Source organism: Pterocles gutturalis, unplaced genomic scaffold (assembly GCF_000699245.1).
Source record: "Pterocles gutturalis isolate BGI_N339 unplaced genomic scaffold, ASM69924v1 scaffold23676, whole genome shotgun sequence".
Taxonomy (NCBI): domain Eukaryota; kingdom Metazoa; phylum Chordata; class Aves; order Pterocliformes; family Pteroclidae; genus Pterocles; species Pterocles gutturalis.
The window spans coordinates 44379-63710 of NW_010101033.1; the positions used below are offsets into that span (position 1 = coordinate 44379).

The 19332-nt window shown below is 40.8% G+C and overlaps 1 protein-coding gene across 1 annotated transcript in view; it reads right to left on the reverse strand.

Moving 5' to 3' along the window:
- Nucleotides 1-14396, reverse strand: part of ENPEP (glutamyl aminopeptidase (aminopeptidase A)) — a 33472-nt gene extending 19076 nt beyond the window's left edge. The window contains exons 1-4 of the mRNA XM_010081995.1: nt 13783-14396; nt 8660-8801; nt 5961-6092; nt 1699-1819 (exon numbers count right to left, since the gene is read on the reverse strand). Coding sequence (XP_010080297.1) covers nt 1699-1819; nt 5961-6092; nt 8660-8801; nt 13783-14396 — 1009 coding nt within the window. The remainder of the gene's footprint in view (nt 1-1698; nt 1820-5960; nt 6093-8659; nt 8802-13782) is intronic.
- Nucleotides 14397-19332: the final 4936 nt, after the last annotated feature.

A 19332-nucleotide genomic window follows, 5' to 3' on the forward strand; every position in this document is an offset into this window, starting at 1 on the left:
TCTGCTTCTACTCCTGGTAATTTGTGGGAGGTCACTCATTTATGGTCAGTAGTCAATACAGGTTTAAATGAGAATTGCAGACTCAATTGGACTGGCATTTTCTTTTGCAAATAATGACCACAGCCTTTCTATGTGGGTTAGTGAAAAGGTACAAATTGATCTAAAACTCAGTAGGACAAACAACCCTCACTCCACCCCAGCAGAAGATAGAAATTACTCATTTTATTTTAAACAACTTGATTACAGAATTAAAGCTGATAGTCTGGCAAGGGCTTCACTGACAGTCAAAATGAGGACCACAAGGAGAATGGCAATGCCAGAAGCCATGAATCAATATGAAATACAATATTTAAATAAACCATTATGCAGAAGCATATTTGATTCATCAGGTTTGATCTAGATGACTTCTAATACTGAGGGACCAACATAATAAGTCAAGATTTGTCATCCAATAAATAGACATTCTGAGAAAAACAATGTAAAATCTACGAGAGCATCTACCTTCTGATACTGCTGACCTTGGGTTACCAGACCACTCTGTAGGGCAGACAGGCCCCTATCCACGTGTTGATATGGCAAAGTCATCAGGCTTTTATGGTAATGAAAGTTTGAGTATGAAGTATAGGTGACATATAGTCCCAATTATTACTGGGGACCAGTGTGTGAAAGAACAACACATTATACTGGATTCCCTAATTCAGTCGTCATTGAAATGCAAACAGATCTTTACAGTAAACTCAGATGATGTTTTGAAAAGAGGAGATAAAAATCTGTTGTTAAAGTAATACAGGTTGGCCTGAGGAATACATATATGAATAGCCAATAAAAGGTTTGCATAGTGTTGTTAATCTCCTTCAAAGTTTTGGGCTTTTTCCCCCCATTACATTGTCTTAATTTGTTTGTAGTTAATATTTTCCCATCCTTTTAAGTTCATGAACCTAACTGAATTACCTCTTTGGAGGTCTTAGGAGGGGGCATTTCCAAAAACTCTGATTACATTTCCAGCTTCATTAGTTCAGACTGCGCAAATCAGATCCAGAGTCCAGATAGCCCAAGCTAAAGGATGCCCAACTGCACTACTTTTTCTTTTCTAGTTTTGTAACCATGGGTAAAATTTGATAGTGTGCCCACTCTGTTTTAGCTTTGGGTCTTTGTTTAGCCCAGCAGTAGAAACTAAAAATTGTATTCTGGATCACATCAATCTTTCTAAGAAGTGGATACACACCCACTTTGTACTAAGATTAATAAATAGTATGACATACTCTCTGGCAGTGTACATCTTCACTTATCTCACTGCTGACTTTTGTCCAGAAGTTCCCATGGAAGTGGTACATATTTTTCTCAAACTTCTTCTGGCTCTTTTCTAGCTCATGATGTTCCTTTGCTGATGACACTGATGCTTCCCTGGATTTTCCACAAGACACTTGAAAATGACCACGTCAGGACCAGTGCTTCAGTTCAGCAAACTGGACTGTGAGAACTGGTAGCTAAACTGTTACTGACATCAACCCTCCCACCATGACATTTCAGAACATCTTGAACTACATGGATACAATTTTAAAACATCCTGACATAATATCAGCAGTTAGCAACCAAACGCTTTCACGCTGTTTTCCACCAAAGCACAGAGACCTGTAGGAGAAACATAACCATGACAGTGAATTAACAAAATGAAGAAATATAAGTATTAATAATTACCTAGTTTTGGAAGAGAATAGCTCAAATTAAAATACTCTTCAAAGAAGTCAAATATAATTTTCGTTATATTTGCTGCATATTCTGCCGTGTGTAGTTGCAGTGGCTGGGCATAAACTCTCAGCTGTAAAATCCAAAGAACTAATCAGTTTTTCAGTTACAAGGAAACAATTAGTCTTCAGTTAAAAGAAATTAGAAGGTGTCAAGGACTGAAAAGTCATTTAATGCACATATCTCTAACACCACAGGTTTTCTCTAAAAGACTGGCCTAAACACTGAGTTATGTTCGCCAACACATTTATTCAACAAAGTTTTTCAAATGTTGTACATAAGAGAGACAAAGCCGCTTTCCACAGTACACTTAAATTGTAAAACTCACAAGATCCGTGTCTGGAAGCTCACAGTGGCCAAGCTTGGAGCAGGGTCTGGGTGCATACCAGCCCCTCCTTCCCCAAAGCCTGTTTTTCTCAAGTGGGAAGCCTGGGCAAGCGCAATCAAAGGGAATTCACTTCTGAACAGTTCACTGATCTGGACTGATCCCATCAGACCAATCTTTGGGAGCACATCTGTCCTGAAATGCATCTGAAGCCCATAACACCTTATTTTCTTCAACTTCCTCCTACCTTTCCTACCTACTATCACCATAATTTCTTCTTGGCCTTGTATGTTTGAAAATCTCAGACCCTTTGAAGATGGTGCATTTACCAGATCTGTAACTCTTCCCTGACATGCTGGCCCATGCAGGTCTTGTTTGCCCAGGACCTCAGGCCATCCAGCCACTCAGTCACAGCTATGGTGCATGCTGGGCTGCTGCTGCCCCTTGGGAAATCCCAGACAAAAGTCAGCTTCCTCTCTTCCCACCAGGCAGGTCCAGAAAAACTGGCATGTTTGGTAGCCCTGTGTGCGATGAGTGACCATTTCTGTACTCCTCTTTCAGATCTGAGTGTATTTTTTTTCCTGAACGCAAAAAAACGGTGTGTTGAGTGCTGACCTTTCCATCCCTGAGGTCTGGTGCCTGGGACTGCTTTGGCTGTTACTGTCAAGCAATAGCAAACCTTGAGCCCTGGAGGATTAGAGCTCTTACGGCACCCATAACCGTAATGAGGAGGCACAGAGCTTGAAAAAGACTTTTGGGATGTTATCTCCACATTGTGAAGACAAAGTTTGACTTCAGGATTTATGCAGTCTTTTGAGGGGGTCAGTCTCTTTGTCCCAAAGCTCACACAGGTCTCTGCCCCAGAGCAGAGCCGTAGCACTGGAGTGTCCACTGGTCTTCACTGTCCCCCAAAATATCCAGTGTGGAAAGTAGGAGATCTTTATATGGAGTGAAGTTTTTGGCTTCAGGAAAACTGATCCATTTTGCAGGCACTGCTTCTCTTATGAATGGGTTACATTCTTCTGGCTGTGCTGGTGTGGCTTGTTTACTCCTCAATGCTGTCCTACAGCCAGGATTTTAGGGTCCAAACTGAGCAAAGGAGCTGGCCTACTCTAGGAGACCTCTTGGAGCCTGACAACATGTTGATTTTGATACCATGAAATTACACTTCCTTCATTGAGAGGGGAGGATGGGAAGGAAAGTGGTCAGAAATAAAGCTGGAATTAAAAAAACAAAACCAAAAAAAGCTTATGAAATTCAATCGTGAATCCATTCCAACCAGGGGATTTCCCTCAGGGTCAGCTTGCAATTGCAATCTGCAATTTCTACTTCAGTAAGCTCTGTAACCAATTTAGCAGCCTTCGCTCCCCTAGCTGATCCATATTAATGGTTTCCAAAACCTTCAGCATGCACTAGAACTGACTTTGAATTTCATTTGTGTAATCTCTTCTGTGATTTTCCAAACCAGACACTTGGTACCTGACAACTAATCACCTTAGGAGCATCGTTTCCAGCTCTAGGCACATTTCCACCATTGACTCCATTAATGTCTTTGTTAGGGCAACGGCTTTCACAGTGAACAGCAGAGGTTTTTAAATAATTTACTGTGTCGTGCGAGCGGTATGCTGTTGCTGTTCTTTATGAAAGCAATATACAGATCACATAGATACTTTCTCTTGGATGAAGGATTTATTGCTAGCAATTTATCCAGCAAACTATGCAATGTTCTTTTCACCAGTTGGTGAACCTAAATACCTCATTGCTCAACTGGGCTTCAAAGATTTTGGAAAGGAACTGTTTGGTTTGGAGAAGGATTTTCTAAATATCTGATTAAAAACCCTAAAGATAGTCTAGTTTTCCTGGGGAAAAGATAATTTTTAGTGATGGAGTTTACGTGACTCCCTTAATTAAAAACATTCTTACGTATATACTTTATATTGGTAAAACTATGGTTAAGAGAAAGGAAATGGTCTCTATTATAACCTCACTTAAAACCCAAGTTTTCTAGTGCAGGCAAGTCCTCAGACATTGTTTAGTGAATAGCGTTAATAAAATATGTAGTAACCAAGGCCTGGACTGGAAGATATTTCTTCAGGCAACCTCTGTACTGACACAGATACCCCTGCTTCTACACACACGCACTTTAACTACCACATTTCAGTCAACACGCTCTTCTATTTAGAAAAGCTATGACTAGTCATGAGCATTGTGGGCTTTACTGTTTTATTTGGGGAAAAAAATAAACAAACCCCAAATATTGTCCTCAGAGACATATTCTGGAGTGTGGCATGGACAAGCAGAAAATGGTAACTTTTGCATCTAGAAAATAAAAAGTCTTACACACACCTTCACCCCCTTCAGCGCTTCCCCCCCCCCGCCCCCGCTACTGCATTTTGTTTTACAATGGCTGCACAAATTCTGATTCTTAAAACAATTAAACTCCAGAGAATGAGGTTGAATGACCAAAGTCCTGTCCCTGATAATGAATGGAGCAGCCGTGCTGAAGAGCATCTGGTTAATGAAATCGTGTGACTGAGTGGCCTCAAATGTTCTCCTGTTTTGCAAATTGCTCAGCCAAACAGCAGGGGTCTAAGAATACTGCATCACTATCTCAAATCAGGCTCCTTTTGCTTGGCTAACTGTAAGGTAGCCTTAGTTATTTGACAAGAAATAATATAAGTGTACAGCATGATGCTGCACAGTGTTATGCCAGAAGTCTGCTAAGAGCTGGATCAGCACTTTGGAGATTTATGCAAGGCAGATTTTCACATCAGTGGACAGCCTTAAGTAGGGAAGTATTTGCTGAGCTTTTTCAGATAGAGACACTCAGGAAGAGCTTCCTTGCTAGGGGAACAGTGATCTGGCCAAGGCTTTGCTCTAGATTCCCTGTCTGTTGGTATCACCGCCTCCAGAAGAGGAGGAAAGCACTGCCAGCTCGACTGAACCACAACTACATGTGTTACATCCCATGGGAAAAGGAAGGGGAAGCAGCAAGAGCATACAGCCCTGGCACCATCCTCAGATGTCTCAGAAAAAAAGATGTAAACCAATAAATAGTTAGCAGTGGGTTTAAGCATCCCAGACTAGGTTTAAGCTAAGTGAGGAGTTTATGTTGAGGGGCAAATTTTATTCAGGATTTCAGGTTGTGATTAAATGTTATGTCTTGTGATCTCCTTCTGCCTGATCAGCTGCATCTTCACGAGATGTGAATCTAAATAAGAACTGGATTGAACTGCCTGTTGCATCTAAATAAAGGAGATATTTTAATTGTATGGGTTCTGATTCAAACACACTCACTTCATTAGGGCACCCACCAAATGTCCAGCTGTTTAGGCAGGCACTATCACTTCTGTACTTATTTGCAAAGAACTTACACTGGGCAGTTGCCTTTAGCCACTGTTGTAAAATAAAGAATATTAGAGCCAATACATAATGGCAAATAGCATTGCAGTCCTGTGTCCCCATGACTGTAAATAGGAGAACATCAAGTCCATAGATTCACACCTTTTAACCCACAGAAAAGTGTAAAGTATTTGTATCAATGGCCTGTGAATCTCTTGTACCCCTGGACTTGTCCATTCCCTCAGACTCTGGGCTTCCAGTCAGGGATGAGGTTGGAGAAGTAGCGCTCCCTCCTCACCCGTGTGCCTGTACGGGAGGTACCGGCTGGGGTCTCACCAAGATGGGAGACAGGGAAGGACTGCAAAACACCCTGTGTTGTCAAGGTCAGAGGGACCACTGTGAACACCTAATCTCATCTGCTGCACAAAATAGCATGTAGGAAAGGGAAAAACATGTTCCTTTTTGTGTCATAAAAAGAGATTTTTTAAAAATGCAAATCACAGTACATCTGTCATCTGAACCATGTCTAGGCAGCAAGAGGACTTACAGGTTTTCCACTAGCAGATGTTTTCTCTATCCAGCTAAACTGGTGCACAGCAAAGCATACCAAGTAAGTGCTCATGGGAACTGACTTGTCAAAGGTTGTCCGAGTCCAGCCATCGCCCAACTGTACAGTTTTCTGCAGAAATGGAAAAATAATTAATTTCATTTTTGGAATTGCAAACACATGCAGGAGAGGACACACTGTTTCTATGAAGGGTGCAACTACACAGGAGTGATAAATCGCCTCTTCAGGTTCACCTATTCTGGCATCCCGCTCCTGATGGCATGAGAACAGACAACTTTTTTTTCCCTGCACTACTTCAATGCACAAAATGGGACTCTGTTTTTCAGCACTAAATAAGTTTACCTGGTTCTAATTTTGCATCAAGGATCTGAAATCATTCACATGCACTGGAATTTTGCCAACAGGAGTTTTCCAGTGTGTGCTGGTGTGTTTTGTTCTTGGAATAGTTGCATAAAATAACATCACTTTGGACAGATCAGAGAAGAGACTGGATTCTCTCCTCTCTTAAACACATGTATGGTGTAGGAGTCAGGGATTGCAGAAATGCTACTTACGATAAAGACCAGTCTAATGAATCTATCCTGAACTCATTCAGATAAAAATAAGTACTGCTAATTGGTGGGTTGTTTAAATGTAAATAAGACTTAGTGCTGATAACAGTTTTTATTTTGTAAGTCAATAAAAAAACATTCTTGATTTTCTCAAATGTCCTTAACTCTCAGCTGAACTATATTACCAAACCTGCAACCTGTTGTATGTGTTTCATCCTCTAAGAATTTATTTCTGCTATTCATTTTCTGCTATTGCCAGTCTGATAGTTTCTTGTGCTTCTGACTGGATGGCTAACTTAAATAGGACAAAAGCAAACAGCATACAAAAGACACTAACCTTCTACTAGAGATACAATACTTCATTGCAATTGTTTGTTATAAATACAATATAAATAAAGCATAGAAATTAAATGTTACAGGCAATGTGATTCCATGAGAAAAAAAAAAAAAAACTTTTCAAAGATATATTCAAAACCCCTTTTCACAGAGATATTCACAATCTACTTTCCATTATTTGTCTCTTTTTTGACTCTATTTTCCTATCTTTTGTTCCTTCAGCAAAGTCAGAATGCCAGTGAAAAAAAGTAAAAAAAAATTCACTGAAGTGAAAAATGCAAATAGAGTGTACAAGTTTCTGATTTTGCTGAACTGATTTTGCCATGTTGATTATAAAGCTCCACACCATCAGAACAGGACCTGTAACACACAATGTGTCTTGCTTTTACAAACTACTACGTTTCCATCTGTTGAAATGATTCCCCAAAGATCTTTCACTGCTAAAAACAGAGCCACTGACCTTGTGATCACACCAGATGAAAAAGTGTCCTGCTATCGTCTGTTTCTCAAACTCGAGTATAATCTGCATTCCCTGCCTGTACTTGGATTTCAGCAGATTAATTAACAAGCGGTAGCTAGCCCTCTGAATGCTTATTTTTGTATGTCCATCCTAGAGGCAAGGTCCACCTGTAAAGGTGTAAAGTAAATTCAAACCCCACTAAATCTTGATAGCACCTAGCCTCATTCCCTCACCTTCCTTACTGGTACCCTCACTTATCTGGGGTTTGTGAGGAAAGGCAAAGCAGACACTCTCCTTCCATGTTCATCAAAGTGCCAGGCATCATGGAAATATTTTTGATAACAATAGGTCAGAGCTTTAAATTTGCAAAGGATCTCGGAGGCAGCTGTGTCAGATTGGTAACAGTTCTCTCAGCTGCATGTCTAGGGGACGGTTAAGGTTTGGGGGACTCTTAAAATAAAACAGTACACAGTAAAGCAGACCTTTGTTTGTCTTCTGGGTGGGGAAGTGATTGGGAAGATGCAAATGTCAACAGCCTGGAGGCTGGAAACTCTATTTTTTTTTTTTAACTTGGCACTTCAGAACATATTCCTTAGAAATTATACATTGGACTACACATTCAGTTAAACTATTCATTAGAAACTCTCTTGGCTGAAGCCATTCAATCTTCTTCCAGAGTGCCTAGAGGTAGATAAATGATGCCGTTGAATTTTGTACAAAACTTGGAATTTGACCCGCTAGGTCCAGAAATAGATTATTTAGGAAATTACAGTCATGGTGGACTGACAAATGTCCACACCCATGACCTGACAGATGGGATTTCAGATCCTCTATTATTAAAAATAATAATCTTTGGTGTTCTTGTTAGCAAGATCCTTTGTGATTAGATTGTGATTAGCAAATCCTCACTTTGGAACATTATGTAGTTTCAGTGATTATTTTAGACTCCTCATCTGGGAAGCAGCTGAATTCCAGAGTATTTCTACTCAGAGTCCACCTGGTTCGACTGAAGAACCTGCCATAACCCATTAATGGTTAGTAGGGTGTGCTCATCTAGAGTACCTGAATAGTAGGACCAGCTAGCTAAAGAGAGAAGAGATGTTTCATTTCTGCTTTAGATTTGTCCTGTATTACCATGTTGTGTGCTGACTGACCACTGGGAGTCCCAACCAACCAACCAGTCCGGTTTTATGGAATATTTGTTAACCATTAGCTTTACAGTGTCTGGGTGGTAGAGTCTGTGAACATGCAAGGACCTCACGATCCATGCTACCTTTCCAGTGGCTTTACAGAACCATTCCACTTAGGCAGTACAGTTGGGAAATACATACCTGTACTGGCATGTTTGAAAGTGCTTGATACGCATCTTGATGGATGATAGATATGTTGTAAGTTGCCTTTTTGTTGGGCTCGTCAAAGCAAGGAAATGATTTCCGTGCATCTGTTGGCTCATGATCAGCAGCTGCAACGCTCCTTAAACAACACATTGGCAAGCCTTCATTATATACCTTTTACATCTTATCTGCAATTTCTAAGCATAATTATTTAGCAATTTCACAAACTAAACTACAAATATTTGTGTGCATTTGTCCATTCATAAAAGTAGGTGACATCAGAAATGCACAAGCTGACATCGTATAGGCATGTGTAATGCACATACCTCAAAGTCTGTCATCAACATCCTCTAGGTTTCAGAGCAAAAGCTAAAGCCAATCGTTTATCATCAAATATTTTTAGGAGCCAGGCAATAAGATACAAATGACCCTTATGGACAGTAAAAATTTTGATCACCTTCCTGATGAGTTTTCCCATTTATTTTTGTGCCTCAAATAAACTACTGATGGTATCATCTGAAAGGAAATTAAGGTCCTGGTATAGGGATGTTTATTTAAGTCACTCCATGTGTTGTTTACCCACTAGAGCACATCTTGGGACTGGGGTCTTGAACATCTCCTGAGAAGATACCTTGGAATTGCTTAAGTCTCCCTAAAATCTCATCCTGCTTGTGTGTTTCTTTTTCTGCACAAAAACTTTTCTACTGCTGCTGTTATGCTTCCCTGACTTCATTAATGAAACTACTGGAGAGAGCATGGAAAGTCCAGGTAGACATCCTAGGACATGAATGATGCCAGGCTAGCTGTGTTGGAGGGGGTTAGAAAGTCATCTCAGTTATGCAAAAACAGTTGGAGGAGCTGGACAACAGCGGTCATGTAAAAAAATAAGGTGAAGGTTGTGAGTGTTCATATCGTGTGCTTGCTTCTCACAGTGACATCGGGCTCCCCCATTAATGAATCGTACAGTGGCAGAGCATATTCTCCAGTGATTGATGGTGAAACGGATCACAGATGCTTCTTCAATTAATCCGGAATGTTGAGCATTTTCTGAGAGCAGTTCTACAGCTGCTCCAACTATATTAAGGTAGTTTTTCTTTCCAAAAAGTAATTAAAAGTGTACATCATAAATTACAGATCTGCAGCAATCCTACAAGTTAACTTGACAACCAATTTTTCAATGTTTCTGTTGCCCTTGGCTTTTCCCTGTGACAGTTAGATACTAAACTGGTCATTAGGAATTTGTAGCAGCACGGGTCATTTACAAGCCTGATGGAGGTAGTATGTCTGGGTTCTTAACGTTTATGTTCATTGGAATAGTAACTCAAAAGTTCACGGGCAGAAAGCATAATGAACGTTCACCTTAACATAACTTCAGGCTCAATAGAGCTTCTTTCACTTGGTAAATCGTTTGATGTTGCTCTCTACTTTTTGTAGGATTTGAAAGCTATTTCACAATTAAGTTAACTTCAAGTCCCCAGGGCAATGCTTCACAGCTATTGCTTAAAAAAATTGGCTATATATTTTGACACATTTATGTCTTGTTCCTACAGACTGATAACACTGTGATATCTCTGCTGATTTATAAGGTGATAATCCATCTGTCCTCATATATTTGTGGAGGCAGACAGACACCAGAAGCTCAAAACCTTAGCACTACCATTCCTATGGGGTAGATGATGAGAACTCCAGGCTATGGCATGCATAGAAGTGGCACTAGAAACATGAAATGTTGCCATTTCCTTTCAGACTGTGTAATGTAGTTTTTAGACAAGATTTTCTTCACTGCTTGGTGGCTTCTGCCCTTCTTGCTGTTGATGTCCAGACCTCTAAAAGTGACCTAGAGGTGACAGTTGTAAATATCACAGTAACAAGAAGTGAAGATCTGGCTGAGACTGCATCCAGCTGTTGTTCCCAAAATAAAAGTGCTACATTTAGAACTACGATGAATTTCCTTTTTTTTTTTTTTTTTTTTTCCTAAAGCACAGGGAGTTGGTCCAAAACCCCTCCCCTTGAGCTAATTAAAGCATTTTTCTCCTAATCTTTCCCAAATCCCTAAATTCAAATTCATTGCTTCTTCTGAGAAAATTTGCTCCTTGAGGAAGAATTCCAGGAGTGTTACTTTTGTACATTAAAGAATATTTTGCCTTTCCTTAATCAATAAAATCCTAAATGCAAGTCTCTCTGTTCGCAATGTACCCAGCTGAGTATCTTTTATAAGCCTCTTGTTCTCCTCTTACAGAGGACAGAGAGAATTCCTTTAAAAGGGAAGCCCTACCTTGTCACTAATAGTAATGCAAAATCAAAAACAGCTGCTGTGACATGTTTGTATTATCTGTAATATTAAGGAGAAAATAAAGGCACATTCAAGCACATTCCTTGAGAGGAACTAATGAGTAAAAAGAACCCACTACACCAGGCAAGGACTCTTGTGCTCCTTTCCCTAGTATCTAAAAGTAACACAATTTTAATGTATTTATGATCACTGTATTATGCATAGTAGGGAAGGACTGTTATTTGCCTTTCATCAATGAGGAGATTAAATGTGCAGACAGAGGAATAGCTTTACCAGAGGACTTCAGTGCTTACAGCTGGATTCATGCACTCATAGGAGGATCTAGGCAAGCCTATGTCTAAAATATCCATTCCCCAAGTTTCTGCTTTCCTGCTCACCAACTGCACGCGCACATCAATTTAAAAAATTATGTTCCCAAGGTGTCTCAAAATCTGCTTCTGGGCATGTCCAAAAGCACCTATGTCCTGACAGGGATTGTGTGATCTTTCTGAACAGAATTCTCAAATGAGGCTTTCTTCTCCCTAAGCCTCCCAAGGATCCCAGACTTGCAGGCATGTTCAGCACGTCTACCTGTTTCCCATAAAATGTGGCGGGAGATTTGAATCTAAGCAACAGCAGAGCCTGGACTTGTGCCCAGTTTGTAAACAAAAGGCATTATAGCAATGCTTTGGCGAACCTTTGCCCTCACAGACAGACAGCCGGGGAGCAGCTCAGCCCTGGGAGCTGATTTTCCAGTGTTATTAATTCTCTGAAAAGGTCCCACTGCTTCTAACAATGCCCAGAATGGATGGGGGAGTAGTTTAATTACACGTTGGCTCTCGTTTTCACCTCAGCCCCCATCTCTAACATCCTTGACTTCTGCTTTTACCTGATTCGATTTGTAATTACTTTCAACATGACAAAAAAGGAACTATTTGGGTTGAAATTTTCCAAGAGTGATGTCTGCCTCAGGCAAAGGCGAAATAAAAAAGCTAATTCCAGTCATCATTGTTTTTAAGTATAAAGCCAGGGGAAAATGCAGTTTTAACAAGTAAAAAACTCCTTCCCTCACCATCTTTCCTCACCCTGTGCCATCACCTACCCTCATGCTGCATAGAAGCAACTTGGCTGGTGGTTGCAGCACCACTTGGCTGGTGGTTCCTCTCATTTCAAAGCTGTACTTATCACTATCATGTACAATGCCTCTTCCACCCCTAAAACCAATCTGCCCAAACTTAACCATATGAAAAGCATTTCAGAAAACACCATTCATTCATTCTTATGAGACCCTTTCTCAAGCCTAACAAAAAACCCACATGCTCAAGTTCCTTTCTGTACTGAGTGTTTTCAGACTGCTGGCTAGGATCATCCTTGCAATTGTAGCTTCCAGCATCCAAATCAAGAAGCAGGAACTCTCTCAAAGTGAGCTCACATTTTATGCTTTCTCTAATTTATGAAACTCTCCTTTCTTCCTGACATCAGATGTTTTGTCCTTGTCTTCCTACACTGGATCTGAGAGATGGGCACTCACCTCTCCTGCTCTGTGAGACCTGCGTTCTGGTCCTGCTGTTCTGGTGTTGTAACAGACATGGGACAATTAATATATAGGTATCTTTCACTAATAAAAAGGAAGGAACACACCCCAACTTAGAAAGATGCTAAAAGATTACACTTTAAAACTGCTGTGGGGATGTCAGATGCTCAAAGTATAAAACCAAAGCACCTTCTGAGTCAGAGCAGTACTGAGGTGGTTGATAGAGGAAAACAAGAGGGAAAAACAAGCTGTTCTGTACATGGATTCTTCCCAGATCAGATAACTATGTTTAATTATGAAAAATCAATGCTTGCTTTTTCCTCTGCCTCTTGGATTTGCTGCTGCTCATGCCTGTCACTGCTGCTGCTCCTGGCATTGCCTGTCAGTGGCTGAATGGAGCTGATGCAACTCTCACTCATGACAGCGTTGTCCCAGGAGGGCAAACAAGTGCTGTGAAAACACACCAGTGTTTTTCTCCATGTTCCTGCTACAGGGCCTTGGAAAAGTCTAGCCAAGTTTATCTTCCAGCTGTAAATGCTGGAATGAGTAACTTCAAAAAAGTAAATATTGGAAGATGGATGAGTGTCCTCTCCATATGTTAACTGCAATGAAATTCCTCTGAGTAGTGGGCAATGGCTTTTTTCAAACTTCCACCCTGCACTAGTGCAAACCCGGGAAATGGAATGGGTTAACTGAACTGGCAGAGCCTTCGTAATCTTTCAGTAACTATTGATAGATTAAAAAGGAAGAGCTGAAGCACAAAAAACCAAAGTCAAAGATAGCCTTCATCGTGTGGATTTTCCTATCATAATTTAAGCCAGCTGCAGGAGGGACAGGGAAGTTCTGGTTGGGATATTCCTCAGGCTTACAACATCAGGGAGGCACAATGTCAGGAAAACTATCACAAGAGCATTTCACACAGAAACTTTTACCTTTGGGGAGTGACAGAAGAGAGTGGTGAGATCTGTATGCTGTTTATTGCACTACAGGGATAAAAGCAGGCCTCCATCCCTCCAGCTCACTGAGGGAGCCATTTGTAAAGCTGAAGGGTAACCTGGGACCATTAGAGTTTGAAAAAGTTTTTCAGAATAATAACAACAAACTGCTCATCTCTCCAGCCCACATTCACTTGTCAACAGCCAAAGGGTTTTCAATACAGCATCTTCCTTAGGGGAATGAGAAAATTAAAGAACAGCCCAGAAATGTCAGCAAGTTGGTGAGAGACAAGACTGAGAAGCTGAAGCAGGAATAGAGCAGGCTTGAGCAAGTAGAAATAGAGAAGAAAGTTAATAAATAAAAGAAAAACTGCTTTACTTGATCTGTCCGTTCTCGGTGTAGGTGGTCCTATAAAACCCAACCAGTGAACCATTCAGCCAGCCTTGAAACTTCAGGGTGAGTATATAGGGATCACTTTCATCAGTGACAGAGAGCTCTGCTTCTGCCTTCACCACGATGTACTCTTGTGGCTCGTACCCAAAGCAGTCATTCACAGCAATCTTCTGTCCTGAGGATTTCCGGAGTGTGGGCATTTCTGTAATCTTGGTCTCTCGCAGGTGGAGCCACAGGTAGCTGGTAGATTTTTCCAAAATAATAGAAATATCAACTGTCCCAGTGTAAATGTCCGTCTCCATTTCAGGCTTCACTTCTAGATCGTAGTGGACAGGCTTGACATAAGCGGGTAGCCTGAAGTGTCTCCATTCTCCAGTGTCATCATTTTTAGAAGGACAGGGACCCAAATCCTCTGTGGAAGGAGGGTTTGTTGGCTGAGGTGTTCCCCCTGAAGGCTTCTGAGATTTAGGTCTGCTCAATCCCACACCAAGCCCCACGGCGAGACCTACAATGACCACGACGGCACAGATGACAGCCACATGCTTTGCCTTCATACAGTACCTCTTCGACTTCTTATTCTCAAAATCCATGCCCTCCATCTCTGCTCCCGGGTCTGTCCTCAGAGGAAAACATTAACTGTAAAAAAGCTTATTAGTCACTTCAGCACTTGCATTCACTAAACTCTGCAAAGTTGGTTTGTATTTTAATTGTGTAGTTATAGCTGTTCTCTGCTGGTCTCCTCCACCTCGCTTTCCACGAGACACTCAATTAATTAAAGACAACATGCATTTGGAGGAAAAATGAATGATCAAAAGGAGTGCAGCTGGGCTGAGAGACAGAGGGAACCGACACAGAAGAACATTGTTCCTGCTGTGTTCCCCTTATAAGCAGAACAACCCCACCCCCCGCCCCTCCTGCTCTGGCCTGAGTTAAATATAAAACAGCGCTATGTTAATCAGCAGTTAGGAGATGATCAGATGCCAAAGCTCTGTCAGCAGCTTTCAGAAAGACTTTGCAGATAGAGGTGTAACTGCTCCAAACCCTCAACCTTTGCCACTACCTCTTCCTTTTTCTCCCCTGCTGTGTCTTGTTTGAGTTTTTGAGGTCTGGGGGTTTTTTTTACATTTTCCTCTTACTAGCAAAGGTTTCCTTGAGCTTCCACCCTATAGTTTGTGAAATGACATCTCCAAAGTCTCAAAAATCCAGCAAAAATCACATACATCTTTCAAGGCCTTTTCAACTGTTTCCCCTCTTTTCTAGGCTCATTTACCTTTGCTGAGTAATTCGAGGCAGTCATGGGCAGAAGAATGCACAGTGGGACAATAAATCCTGATCACTGACTTCAAACTTTAAAACATGCCTAATTCCTCTCCCCTTCTCATAGCACCAGTTTTCCAGGAGATTGCTCGTAACCAAGCGTGTAAGCTGGTAGCCTGGGATAGCATTGCCTTCTTGGTCAGCGCAGTTACAGTGCTGCCTGGGAACCCTTGCTGTGAGGGACACTTCTAAATGTGCAGTTACATGATTTACGTGCTAAAGATGTAACTTAGCATTTATTGCATGTCATCACGATGTGGTGCTTCATTGAAAAAATTAATTGAATAGAGCCTGATTCTGCCTGGGGGAGCTTACTGTAAGTAAGGTCTTGCTAAGCCTGCAAGTAAGGTGTTGCTAATGCAGTATGAAACCAAGTACAGCAGTAGGCTTGACCTTGTTTCATGCTGAACTAAAGGAAAACACTGTAGAACAGAAACCTCAGTCCCTGGGTCTCTGAACGCTTTTTCTCCACTTATGGAGCCCACTCGAGTAGATTTTTAATCAGGCACATCAGTTTGGTTTCCTGTCTCCTGTTTTAGTTTATTAGGAGACAGACTAACATCACTTTTCATGTTAGTTACAACTCTCTGAGTACTTAGCCTCTTTTTTTATAAGTCTTCCTTTGAAATATCGCCAGCCACCATGGGGAACTTCAGCCACGCAGTCCACATCAGCACTCCTACAGCACACTACTATTTATATAGCACCTTGTTTTAAAGGCAAGGTTTTCCAATAGGAACTCAGAAAAGAAAAGGTCTGTTTTGCAGAGCATCAAGTTAACTCTTAATCAGATATTTTCAAAACTGAGAAAACAATGCAAAAAAATCAAGCAGAAAGCTAAAAATCTGTTTCACATTATGTCTGTTTTTATTGTTTCCCATTTCTCTGCTGTGATCAAAACTAGATATGACATGGGAAACCAGTGCCCTTTAATGAATTGGGTAAGAATCTAACTTTTAGCAATGGAGCCAGCATTGAAGATCATGGTCTTAACATTTAAAGCCATTTCAGCTTTTCTTTTGTTCTAATTGGACATGACAAGGAAAAAGAGCAAGAACAGATTTTAAATAAGACATCTTAAGCCAGAGCAGGCTGTAAGTGATGAGACAGCAAATGTGTCTTGATTTCAGGCATGCTTTTCACATCACTCCCATTTTCATTCTCCTTAGCCATGAGGTTTTCTGTAACATTTTTAATCTGAGAATACGAAATGCTGTCTGAGCTTATAGACTGCAGATCAGGCTATTTACTGTAATTATGAAGAGACTTGCAGATTTCTTGACTGGTAACAATTGCCTTCTTCAGGAAGAGCTAGAAAACATATGTGGATCAACTGGTCCCAAACAGAAAAAAATATATGTATTTCTTATTCTAAGCCTTAAAAACAGCACTAGCAGTAAAAGCCATTGCAACCTAATGAGGAGTGACAAATGAATTAGCTCAACAAGTAGCAAAGATTATTGGTGTCTTCTGCCAGTCAAGAGCAGTAGTGCCGTTATATACAAGCTCTAGCATTGCTCTTCTCTTTATAAAAACTGAGGTTCAAGCCTAGTTGCAGACAAAAATAGGTATAATATATCTCTGACAGCGGTCGTTATGAGCAAACTTACCTCTCCCCTATCAGAAATGTGCTTTGTGCCTGGGTGACACCACTGGGGTCACCTAGCAGCACTAAGAAGAAGTATATGTATACCCAATATACATGTCCAAGGATAAAACAGGGCTCAAACCACTAATTCCTCTACACAGGAGTAATAAAGGAGGGCAGAGCTTCCAGAGGTAATGCTGATGCTCTTCCTGCTTGGCTGACTCAAGGTAGAAGCGGCAGGGAACAGTATCTGCCTCCCCAGACAGGAGAGCACTGTGGCCTTCATCAACAAGGTACAGATACTTTACCTCTCCCCACAGGCGTGATGATGAATCCCCACATGGAAGGTGGAAGAAAGATCACCCCAAACTGCTCCAGCATTAACCACAAGCATGACTGCAGGCGAGTGCTGGCAAAGCTCAGAGGAGTTTAAATTGCTGTAGTTTAATTTCTGGAAGACCAAGAAGAGATTGAACCAATCTTCTCAGACACCTGGACAATTCTAACACCAGTTATCACTTTTTGGTGTTGATTTTTAATTGAAGCAATTTCCCCTTAGATTAGGATTTAGTTCTCAGTCTGCACCAGAATTACCACACTAGCTTACCTCTGTCCCTTTGGCTACCTAAAATGGAGGGAGCTATGAATTCATCCTGCTCTGTCCTGACATTGCTGGTGGGGACATGTACATGCCTGTAGGAACAATATCCAGATATCTTTTCAAACTACCAGGAGTATAAATGAATCCTAATTTTTATCCCCAAATTGTGAGCCATTCATTTCCAATATAATTTCCAATTTTAAGTTTGGAAAATGGAATAAAATTTCCGCAAGTGACAGCCAGGATCAGCACTGGGAGCATTTGGGGAGAGGTCACGTAGTCCCAGGAAATCCTTATCTGAAGCTGACAATGAGAAAAGAGCTGCTCTTGAAAACATCAAAGACATGGAAGCAATCAAAATATATTAAAAAAAAAAAGAAAAAGAAAATCCACTGCAACTCACAACAAATGAAACTCCTCCGAGCCAAGTTCATCCTTGGTATAAGATGGAACCCTTACTGGGCCTATGCCAAGGAGGTCTTTGGCTCCCTCTGTCCAGGGACATTGAAGCAACACAAGGGCAGCAGAGTCTAAGGACCTCTGATTTCCTTCTGTTCTCTAAGCTGCCCCTGCTACGAGATTTAGGGGTGATAAATGGAGCCTCTCTGCCTCCATGAGGAGGAATTTGGCTCTCTTTATGCTAAACTAACAGTCCTTGTTAGATTTTTCACTGGGAAAAAAAAAAAAAAAAGCATGAAGCAATCTGCTGTAGTGACTGCTTTCTGGCAGAGCTGCACTTGTAGACTTCTCCCCTGTGGCCCTCTACCAAATAAAAGTTTAGGACATTAATTTGAGAAATGTGAAACAGTTTGTGGTGTTCCACTAGGTCACAAATGAACTACGTCAAAAATAATTCCCTTGTCCAGTGGTTTCCTAAGTCTGTAATGACTGATTTTGTCTTCATCTTCGGCTTTGAACACCCTTTAGCAATCATTAATCTCCTAGAGTTCACAAGTCTCAATAATTACTGGCTTGCAGTGGTCCTTGTTGCACTCACAATCTTTTCTACAATAGTTTTTAACTACAAAACAAGCCTTTTGGGGTTTGTACTGTTTGCAAATGCAAATGTTTTGAACTGATTTGAGAAAGTCAGGATTTCTTCAGTCATACTTGCTTCCCCATTTAGATCTTTGAAATCTGGCCCCAGCTGTGGGGCACTCTCAGCTGCAGCACCCTGGGAGGACGGCGTTATTTCCTGCTGCTGACTGACAATCTCTGTATATAATACGCTGGCTGAAGTGCAGTGCAGTCCCACCACCTATTCTGGGTTCTGCTTTGTTGCTCCAGCGGGTCAGTGCTGGATGTTTTATTTATCACTAGGGTTAAGGCTGAAGGGAGTTACCTCAAGGCCTCTTCACAAGGAGGTACTGTGAGTTACCTTTAGAGGAGACTTTATTTCCTTTCTTTGTTTTTTTCCTGTTTCAAATTCCTAGATGTAGATTCTGTGCCTCGAAATGTGAATGTCATCTCTTATACTATTTATGTAAACAAAGCAAGTCAAACTGTATTCATTTGCTTTGCTATATCATATCAATCTTATCATATCATATCTTATCATATCATATCATATAATCTCCCACTGCATTGCTACCAAGATGAGCCTGCTTGGGTTGTTTCATTCTAACCATTAACCTTTAATACAAAACCAGAACAATAGTTTGGATCCTGGTGAATACAGTTCCAACTTTCCAATTCTAATGTGTTTTATTATTTTTACATTTTAGTACCCTATTTCTTGTCAACACTGGTCGTTAAAACAGTTATAATTTATGGCTCTGCAGTTCAAAGTCTAGCTTCCAATATGAAATTTCCCTTTTGTCTTTCAAAACACACCTGAGGAGAGTTCTACTGAACCAACAAAAATCAATTTAACTTATATGGACATTTTTTCATACTCAACATACATCTTGTTTGACAACTCCCTAAGCAAAAGTGAGAAGAGCAACAAGTTTTACAGCGTAACCTCTAGGATATGTTGGGACACTAGCAGGAAGAGCAAATTCTGCAGCTTAGAAATTCAGAGGGAAAT